This window comes from Rhipicephalus microplus, chromosome 8 (genome assembly GCF_043290135.1).
Source record: "Rhipicephalus microplus isolate Deutch F79 chromosome 8, USDA_Rmic, whole genome shotgun sequence".
Lineage (NCBI taxonomy): Eukaryota > Metazoa > Arthropoda > Arachnida > Ixodida > Ixodidae > Rhipicephalus > Rhipicephalus microplus.
This window is the reverse complement of record NC_134707.1, coordinates 28,210,305-28,220,911: the sequence shown is the minus strand read 5'-3', so window position 1 is coordinate 28,220,911 and position 10,607 is coordinate 28,210,305. Positions and strand designations below refer to the sequence as shown.

At 46.1% G+C, this 10,607-nt stretch overlaps 1 protein-coding gene across 3 annotated transcripts in view; it reads left to right on the top strand.

Annotated features, from left to right (window-relative positions):
- The window catches only part of LOC119164322 (spondin-1), a 180,873-nt gene extending 170,885 nt beyond the window's left edge, over positions 1 to 9,988 (top strand). For 2 of the 3 annotated variants that reach the window (XM_075871391.1, XM_075871392.1), the window contains exons 12-16: positions 116 to 289; positions 3,820 to 3,912; positions 5,324 to 5,569; positions 7,064 to 7,310; positions 9,584 to 9,988. In XM_075871391.1, the coding sequence (XP_075727506.1) occupies positions 116 to 289; positions 3,820 to 3,912; positions 5,324 to 5,569; positions 7,064 to 7,248 (698 nt within the window). In that variant the 3' untranslated portion in view covers positions 7,249 to 7,310; positions 9,584 to 9,988. The remainder of the gene's footprint in view (positions 1 to 115; positions 290 to 3,819; positions 3,913 to 5,323; positions 5,570 to 7,063; positions 7,311 to 9,583) is intronic. The other variant, XM_037416491.2, reaches the window with a different exon arrangement.
- The last annotated feature ends 619 nt before the right edge of the window (positions 9,989 to 10,607 follow it).

Here is a 10,607-nt window from a genome sequence, read left to right as displayed (position 1 = left end):
TCATTCATTGCCCGGCGAGACTTCCAAACCAGATGCGAATAAATTCAATTCAATCCGATTACCGACGAGAACGAAAAAGGAAAGTGAAAAGGAGTGTGACCAATCGTGCTCGCAGAAATCTGCCTGCTGCCCAAGGACATCGGACCGTGTCGGGGGTACTTCCCGCGTTGGTACTACGACTCCACCAAGCGCATGTGCCTACAGTTCGTCTACGGGGGATGCCGCGGCAACAGAAACAGATTCGAGCGATATGCGGAGTGCAACAAAATGTGCGAGGTCACAATATCACGTGAGCTCTCACATGCACAATGCCCTTTTGTTTCTTTTGCCATTCTCTTCTCTCTCTTCCTCTGGCAGTTGTTTCTGGCAGATGTTACGTTCCCGATACGTTCCCGCTTCATACGGGCATTCTCGTTTTACACGTTATAAGTATACACATACGCAGTTTGGTTCGTGTGGTCCGGTTTGTAAGTTTTCACTCTTACCGCATTAAGTGCCATTCACTTTCATGGCCTTGTGACGTAGCTCAACCAAATCGTAATGAGCGTTTTAGTGTGACAGATAACATCCAAACTGCTTTGACAAGAACACCTATTGCATCAGGAATGAACAAAAGTCACAGGGCTAGGCCTTTTTTTTTTTCCAATGAGGACGCTGCAATATAACTTCACCAGGCGTGTCCAAAACAAGACATCTCTTGGCCAAATAGAAGGATATGCTATCGCTGTAAAGTGCTCTTTTGGCTGTGGTGTGTACAATCACCACCAGGATTGGGAGACATTTGTGCGTAGTGCCAAATCTCGTGGGCGCCAGCGGCGGCCTGTCGTAATTGAATGAGAAATACAAGAAAAAAGTCATATCTGACGGGGAAAAAAGCTCTTTATCAAAAAGCGACTCCCTCTTCTACACAGCGGAGGCCTAATTAAACATTCAATTAAAATTACAGTATCGTACTACAAACCACGTGTCTTCCCGGTGTGTTAATTATTTTACAATAGGTCCTATGTACTTCTAATGAGTGCAGTGTTCAATTGTTTTTGGAAGCCACCCGCTTTCTACTACGATACTGAAACTTCGCCGAGATGTTTTAATAGGTCTCTGATGTCCAGATCCCGGAGTCGTTTTTAGTAAGCGGCTTGATTGAAAGATATGATCCTTTTAGCCTATTTCTCATTCAGTTAGGACAGGGCGCCATTGCTACCGCTAAGGCACAGTGCCACGTACAGATATCCCCAGCTCATGTGAATGTGTACTTACTGTAGCTTAAATATATAGGTTAATGAGAAACAAGTGCTCGTTTGTGGAGTTTTAAGCAACAGTACTATATTTTAATAGTACAACACTTTATCATCTGCCATGGGCTTTTAGTTCTTTTCATTCAGATGTTCCAGGGGTGAACACGGCCTCTAGGTATCTCTGTATGTGACTACAAGTTCACAAAGAAAAAAAAAAGACCTAGCTATTACTGATTCATTCACTTTGCTTTATCTTTAGACTTGAAAGACTTTTAACAATATCGGACGCAAACTGAATTGACATTTCGAAACCCCAACACAAACAACTTACTTTGAGCGCGGCCTACTAGGAGAACCGGTGTTCAATGACAGTTCAATCAATAATACTAACGAAGCTTAAAACATTGGGAAAGCCTAATCCCCCGTTGAAGGTACTTTTTATAGTACAAGTCTGCGTTCTCTTTGTCTCTTTTGCTTGGTTTTCAGGGTTGAATGTTGCGATAGTCGCCGAGTTTGTCAATGACAGCTAATAAAGAAATATAGGCGTCGAATTGTTAGCTTAAACATAACTTTTCTTTTTTTTCTCTCAGTCAACGCCGCTCCAAGTGTCCGCAAGCTACCGCTCCTCTTATAATCCTTTCACATTTATGTGAAACTTCGAAAGACGTATGACGTCTTCTCTGACGTAATAGGCTTTGAGGCTACGCTGAGAATATAGACCGGCGTAGGTTACCACGTCGTGATACCGGTACAGTCTAGACATTATAAGAGATAGCAATAAAAAGCCATGTTGCAAAAAAATCTGAAAAAAAGTAAAAGTGCCCCTAATGCACACCTCGGGCCGTTTTAAAGTTTTCAAAGGTCAACTCTTCATTTTATTGTAGTACACTTTATATCTCTTGATGTGTCCAGGGAATAAGGAGAGTGTATGAAAAATGTTCTGTCCTGTTTTAAGGGCTCTGCGTGGTTTACGCACTGAGGTAGAAAGGTCGCTTGAAAAACGTACCGCAACAACTATTAGATGTATAAGGCAAGGCATTTTATGCTGTTGTACGGCATGGTATATATTTTTATGTAGTGGTAGGCTATTGTATGACACGGTTTGTGATGTACCACATCGCGCGAACCTAAAAGTTGGGCTAAGCATTGATGCATCAGAGGCGAAAAGAGCACGCACACGGGTGAGACGAAGATCAGGTGACAAAACACAAGCACCAACTCTCAAATTAGAATACACTAATTGTTTAAATTCTTAGGATAAACATAGTTACTATGCGCAGAGGAGCTAGCGAGGGACCGTGAAGATGCAAACATAAAAACTCGCGCTGAGGAGACTGCGCAGATGCGACAGGGCGTCAAGTCAATCAAATTTACTGCTGATTCGAATTTCTTCTTTTTCATCCAAAAAAAGCCGATATCTCGCTGACGGATCACTTTCCTTACTTTTTAATGTAGAAGGCAAGAGAAATGGTGGAAGCCTTCTACAGTAAAAAGGAAGGACAGTCATGCGTCTACCAAACATTAGCCTACTTGCATAGAAAAAAGAAAGCCTGATCAGTAGTATGTTCAACTGGCTCTCATTTTAGATCAAGTAATGGCTTGGCGTGCTTTGTATAAGCTGCAGGTCACACAAAGCCACACGTAGCTGAAACAGTGCTTAAGCACACCCATGTACCACCCACCATTCCCACGCTACCTGAAACGCCTTGTGCTGCAGCTCCCGCCGACACTACAGCACCAGTTTTCGTTCTATTGTTTTATTTTAAAACGCTACGCTGTCTTTAAGAGGTGAGATAAGACAGAAAAGCTATTTCAGGGCACTTTCACGTGCTGTTTTCCGTTTCTCGAAACATTCTGCTATGTGCTGGTCTGCTGTTTATGACGCTTGCAGTGATTGCGCCCTTTCGCGCCAGCTGCGTTGTTCCTCCTTTCTTATCACTGTTTGCCGCTTGTTGCCTATCTCACTGTACCGTCTTCCTTGTGGGAGCTAATCTCGATGTCTTCTATCTAACAGACAGGAGCGCGTTCAGTTACTTGAGAAAGCGGTGAGATGTGATGTCATTACCACGTCGGCACACTGAACGCTCAATGCACGCTCCCAGCATAAGAGGAAACCCTGGGGGTGTAATGTACACTGTCAAAACACTCAAACTTGACAGTTCTGGCCTTGCATAAGAGCTCGTTCCTCATGCTCAAAACCTGTACAGGTGCGACCTTCACGGGTGCGTAATAGGGGCGGCTGCACGATGCCCAATGTGAGGGCTAATGCGTTCACGTAATCTGAGTTCATGCACGGCGTCAGAGATTGAGGAGTGGATCTCTGGAACATTCGTTCTTCGCGTTGAACCACCCTCCGTCGCTCTCATTTCTCCGGAGTGTTATGAAAGCTTTGGACGTCAAAATTGCATTGTGGACGAAAAACCGCGAACAAGGGGGCGCGCTACTCGCCGAGCGCCAGCCAATCAGCGGCGGCGGGAAGGTACACTTCATTGAATGAACACATCGAGAATATCTCCCTTTGTGTTACGTGCCGTTTTGCCTCATCTGTCGCCTGCCTCTTTGTGCACGTCTGCCTCTGTCGCAGAGCTAACGCAAGGACTCCTGTCGCCTTCGGCACTGGGCCAAAGCTACGCCATGAAAGACACCACGCTGCACGTCGAAAAGGGCCTTGTGTGTGGTCTGTCCCGCTTGCCTATGTCGCTCGCAGACAATGCTTCTTCTTTTGGGGCAGCGCCGCGGTTTGTGCGGTGCATTTGAGTTCGCGCTTTAGGCTTGCACCTACGTTCTTAACGCTTTGCGGGAACAGTCCAGATAACACTGTTTTCGCACTGTAATTAGCTGGAATAACACACCTAAAGCTGATTGATCATACCGAAGCAAAAACAGCGATAACTTGGTGAGGATGGACCGAGGCAACATAGGACATAGGCACTGCGTCCGTCCTAATCAGGTTTCCGCCGTTTTTGCCTCGGCCTGGCATTAACACTGTATAATCTGGAAGTTTGCTTAGCCTAACTAATTTTTATTTCCCTTACTTCGCAAAGCAAAATTGATCGCTAATTAATCAGTGATTCTAATGAACGCATGTTCTCATTATTGCACAATGATTTGAGGTTCTTTGGCCACACTTGATCCCCGTGCCTGAAAGCGCCATCTAGTCATCATCACCATCATCTAATTCCTACATGAAGCACTATGTAGGATAATCTAATGGAGGTGACGAGTTGGCAAAGATGTCGCGTTCACGAATGACAAATGAGTGCATAAGTGTAAAGTTGCTCGTAAAGTGACTTGTGCAACATAATTAGACCTATCTTTACGGTGTATAGGCGTGTTCGGAAAGTGTAGCCCGAGCTTAACCACTTCAATATCAGGTTCCGCTAGGCAGTGGCAGTGGTTCCGCTAGGCAGTGATAAGTACACCTAGCAAACAGTTCTAGTTGAGCTAACACGTGTAAAATAATGTGAAGCTGCAAGCCAAAAACACGGAGGCATCGATACTTTGCGCATAATTTTATGGCAGTGCTGCAGCAACCATCTCGCGTGAACTTTTCGCCGAATTAAGATAGCTTTTCTATACCTAACACCGTTAGCCATAACCACTGTAGCTTTTCGTCGACAGAATCTTGATAAAGCCTTCCTTCATATTCCTTTTTTTTTTTTCATTTTACAAGACAGGTGAGCGAGGTTTGAGTAGTGGAGACTGAATTCATCTCTTTAACGTCAAACTGAAAATGTCACTGTCAGACTGTAAATTTTTATTGGTGGGCTGTACGGTAACAAGGTTTAAATTTACCACACTCTTTCTTTCCTTCGCCTCCTTACACTTTTTGGCATTATTGTTCTGTATTTGAATGAATATAGTCGTTCTGTTTTTCATGTGTCTCGCTCTGTAGTCTTTGCCCTGTGTGCTTTTTTTATAAAAAACAAAACGAGACAGCTAGTTCAGGTACCGAGTCTTCAGTCAAGTCTCTACCAACTCTACTCTCTATATCGCTTCATCTCTTTATCGTTTATCCATGGTACCGCTTCTGACCGTACTTTGTGCTGCGTCCCTTCCGTCCTTTTTTCTCCCATCGTGGACTAAAGCGCCCATCGGCAAGCTGAACGGTCTGGCGCCGGTCAACGTGCTTCCGACGACGAGCGACGAGCCCACGTCGCCGGTCATCGACTGCGTGCTGACGCCGTGGTCCCAGTGGGGTCCCTGCTCCAAGACCTGCGGCAACGGTCGCCGCGAGCGACGACGCATGATCAAGCTGAACCCGCAGAACGGCGGAAAGCCGTGTCCCAAGCGACTGGTCCAGAGACGAAAGTGCAAGGAGAACCCGCCGTGCCGTAAGCCTTTCACTGTTTTATCAGATGCGAAGCCGCTTTCGCTCGCGGCCGTGTCCGTCCCTCGGCGACCGTCCGCTCTCCCACGGCGCATGCGCCTACTCTCCCGTCTCTTCTCGCTTGAGGAGGTAGAGTGGAGGAGGTGGCAGAGCGCTGCCTTCGCTTAGTGTCTCCTCTCCCGTTTATTTTAACATATTTCTTTTTAATTTTTTACATGCATTACAGATATATTTCTTGATATGATCCCCAACGATTTTCTCTATGTTACTTTCAATTGCCTCGAGGAGAAGTTTACGGTTGCAAACTAGCTGTAAAAAAAGACATAATTAAACAGAAACGCGATACATTTCATCTTTAAGTGTGCGTCAAAATGTAGAGAGCCTTTGCGATGCAGCAAGCCACGAAAAAAAAAGGCTGTCACTATAACATTAACTTGCTAGGAACTAAACTGCGGCAAAGAGGAAGCCAACAGAGAGGGAGAAGGCAGGCAACTTACCCAGAAAGACTTCTGGTTACTACGCTTCATTGGAAGATCGGAGAAGGGCAATAGAAAGATGAGAAAAAGAATAAGGAAGAAAAGGAAACTGCTTCAAACACTTTACAAAACATTGTAGAATAATATCTGTGCCCTTACTTCATTGTGGTGTCATACTATTGAGCATAAAATTTTGTTTAAGTGGGGTTCCCTTTTTTATTGTTCTTCGTCCATTCTGTTGTCACACCAACTGAGCGAATATTCTCTCTTCAATTCTATCGGCTGCCTCAGAGGACACGAAGGAATCGAGAAAAGGTATGCCTGTGTGGTCGATGTGGTGTCCAGAAGTTGTTCTCTGTTATAATACCGATTTATCCGACATGCCTTCAGGGAAAAAAGACCGGAACAAAGGTGAGCCGACTTGAATGTATACTATAGCTGCACTCGTATGCATTCTACGATGCACAATGTGTCCTCGTACCGTCTCACTGCTCAAATGTTGCGTTGACCGGAGCGAAAAACATGTAACAGTGGCGCACAATGTTCCAGCTTCGATTCAGTTGTGGGCATTTCATTGTCCTCGGACACCGCCTGAGTGAATGCTAAATAAACGCATGGTTGTTCATATTGTAAAGATGGTTCGCTACGTAATCTGATGAATTGCTTCTGGTCTTGAGCTATATTCGTTTGACTATCAATGTCCTGTATGCGTTTATTCGTGATAAATGTTTTGAATGTGTAAAAGTTTAGAGCCATGTAAGTGAGAAGAAGAGCAGCATATGCATCTGAATAGCTGTTACGGGGCAAGAACACTCCTATCGGCGGCAGACATCAATGTAATTGCGCGCGTGTTTTAAACACGGCAGCTCGTTATGTCATGAAACAAGTCCAGTCTCTGATTGTCAAGTTTGCGGCAGGGTTCGGCCTCGTATTACAGGGTGTACCATGCTGCCGAGCCGGTCTTGTTTTCTTCCTTGGTTCTATCTCTGATCGTTTCCTCCGTTCTCAACTCCCACTTGCAGCGGTGGACTGCATGCTGACTCCGTGGAGCGAGTGGCGGCCCTGCTCCAAGACCTGCGGACCGGGAGCCGTGCAAGAGCGACACCGCACCATCAAGCGGCACCCGAAGAACGGAGGCTCAAGCTGTGACGCCACTTTCGAACGGCGCTACTGCACGCTGCCACCGTGCGACTACCGACGACGCTAACACTCCCGGGAAGGCCCACGGGCCATTCCCCACGTCCCGTAACGGGACCACACACTCTCACGGTCAGTGCCATTCGTGTCCCCTCTCACAAGGGATTCTACTCTTCGGAAAAGAAAGGCAGCAAACAGGATGACTGTGTAAACGAAAGGCTTATTTACATCTGCTATACTAACAAGGTCCTTCTGATAGTTTGCGAGTGGTGATCAAAAGTCGACTGAAGGCGTTCCCACCTGCTCCTGCGATCATTCCCATCGCAACCCATGTTTTTCAGCTGTCTCGCTTTACCAGTATACCGTAATGTGAGCTGACGTCCTGTTCTTACGCATTTGATGGGTTCAGAGGTTCGCCAGTGCACTAGTCAAGCAGCGAGTCACTGGTAAAAAGCTGTCGCTCTGCAAACATAGTAGCTATTTGACACTTCAACCATTTGCGACATGTACTTTCAAACTGTCTTAGTCGCTGGTGTTAACGAGCCTTTAGGCAATCTAGGGTGTGTTTCATATTTGAGGTTAACAGCGAGAAAATAACACGCTGCGGACAAGACGGGACAAGAGCTGACTTGCAAATGAAATTTATTGACAAGAAGGCTATTATATATAGCTGAGTGAACAGAAAAAAAAGATTGAAAAAAGATGACAGATGCAAACATATGGCATAACATCAACAATCACTGACCCATGCACCCCCCCCCCCAAAAAAAAAAACAGAGTTTTCTTTCTCACGAAGCAACTAACGGCTTGCTTACGCGCGCGCTACTTTCAAGCGCCATCTCAGCAGCCTCATAGATTATACGCTCCTGATCTTCTTTAATCTTATCGAGAACCGTGGTCCTTTCGAGCTGCGGAGCCCAGCCTCAATTGCTCACTTGTAGCGCCAAGAAGCCATCTTTGCCATCGCGAACATTATTGGCGTCTTCCCGTAAGCGTTCGTTTAGCCATATGCCCGTCTGACCCACGTAACATGCACCGCAAGTCAATGAAATTCTGTAGACCACCCCTTGTGCACAGTCGGCAAACTTCGTCCTGTGCTTGACCACGCTCCGCTTTCCGTGCCTTTTCACGGGGCAGGTCCTGTTTGTCTACTGAGACAACTTGTCAGGAGCAGTGAAAACCACTTCCATGTTGAGGCGTTGTCCTATTTTCTTTACGCGATGTGACGCAGAGTTCACGTACGAAATGACCGCCATTTTTTCCCACTTTTCCGCAGGGGTGAGCTATATGTTACCGCCACTGCCCTTACGTTTTAAGTGTGAATACACTTTATAAGCGACCCCAAACCATCCACCACCGTCGGCGGCGTCCGCAGACTTCTCTCTATCTTTAAAAGAAAGAGGACTTGGCGGGCCGCAGCGCGACGCTCTACCGACTAAGCCACGGACGCGACGCTGATATCGGTGTCAGTAACGCGCCTTATACCCTTTCCCCCTTCGCTCGCTCCTCCGCTCTCCTCGCTCGCTGCAGCTGCGCGCGCACCCCTCTCTCTCGCGTGCCCGCCTTCTCTCTCAGTCTCCCGTCGAGAGCGGGTCGTGAGGGGGAGTAAAGTTAAAATCCGTTGGCATTCGCCAGTGAGTTAACGTAAACTCCCCCGTGTGATCAAATTGCGATTCCCAGGAACCATTACACCATAAAGTCACAATAGTGTGATTAATAAATATAATAGTGCGAATTAATAAATACCCCTCATAGCCTCACCCCGTGTATTCGCACTTAACCATGTTCATTCTCGGGGAAATGCTTGGGAGTTTTTTCTTTCCCTGTGCATTGCCCCCGCCATAGAAATGAACAAAGGTATCGGGTACCCTTCTCCTTCTAGCCGCTTCGAGTGTGCCTGGAGACTAGCTTCCAAGACATGTTGGCAGGACGGACCTCTCTAGGGCATTCTGGAAACATGACTGTACGATGGCTCTCTTTATCAAACTAGTAAATCAAATTTGTCAACAAAATTATAATTGGAAGTCAGCGCTTTTTACGTCTTTGTTTGTCTGCTGTGTGTTAGTTTCGTGCTGTTAACCTTAAGTATGCACTACCAAGAAGCCCAGTCAGCCACTTTGTTAGGTGTGTTCTAGTTCCGGTATTCGAGTTCTGTTAACATGTGTTTCAAGTTTAAACTCTTCGTCTTCGTGGCCGAACTTTGAATGCACAACATTCCTTACTGTTTTATCGTTTTTTTTTCTAATTTGTAACTCAACACTTCGCAGTGGTCGTCACATGGAGAACAGTTGATCGAACACTAAGGTGTGGACAAGCACTGTCGACCTGCTCGTAATCTGTTAAAGCAGGGCGGGGCGTAGATCTGACACTGCCTGATAAAATCTGTTTTTTTTTTATGTTCGCAGTGTCAAACTGAAAGTGACCTGGGTATGAGTACTTCAAGACGCCATCCCGACGCGACTTCACACATATCGCCTGGGCCCTTCGACCACCTGTCTCTCTGGACACACCACTTCACGACTCGACTACCGCCTCTACCATCTTGCTGCTGCATAGCGCCGCTGCTATAGAACGCTGCTCTTAGACTGCGGAGCTCTGTAGTTTTCACTCGCATTCAGTTGTTCCCTTGAAGACGCATCTCTCAACGCTGGTTAGCGCTGCTTCGAAGATAGTTTTTAAAAAAACGGTGCTGCGAAGACAAAAGAAAACCTGCTCCATGGCATCAAGCTCCATCTCGCCGACTTGCACTACTACTGCTACATTCATCTATGCTGCACAATACGTCACTACACCACGTGACACCTGCTCCAGACGTTCGCTGATTATGCTGTTCCTTTTTTTTTCTTGTCTATTATCACCGAAATCGGCTGCGACGCTGTAGATATTCGTAGGCTGCTTTGTAGGGCACAAACCGCATTTCACCGACACGTGGAATAACGTCTACCGATGAACGAGCCGACTTGGCCGGTCAAACTTTTTGTGAGTATAGAACGCCAAGCTTTCCGTACTTGCATGAGTGGGGCTTTGCGGAATCTCGAAGTTGCCTCGAAATCGAAGGCGAAAACGATGACGCAAGCAGTGCTAGTGCTGCTGTTCGTTTATGTTCGAGGTAACTGTTACTAATAACCCAATGTTCGTGTAAAAGAGTGCGTATACGATGTTATATATATAAAAAAAGAAAGTCCCGGTGTATAATTACGTGTTACAGTCGTTAAGATTTGGTGTGATTATTAATATCATCGTGCGTTGTGTGGTTAGTTAGGCTTCGTGAGTCCTTTGAGCATGTATTGTAAATATTTCCGCACCTGTTTTACTGGTGCTGAAAACAAAATGTTGTTGCTGCGAGTTGGCAGCTGCTAAGCGTTTCTCCATAAAGATGACAGACGCGTTGCAGAACCGAAAGGTGTAGTAACATGTTACTATTTGATT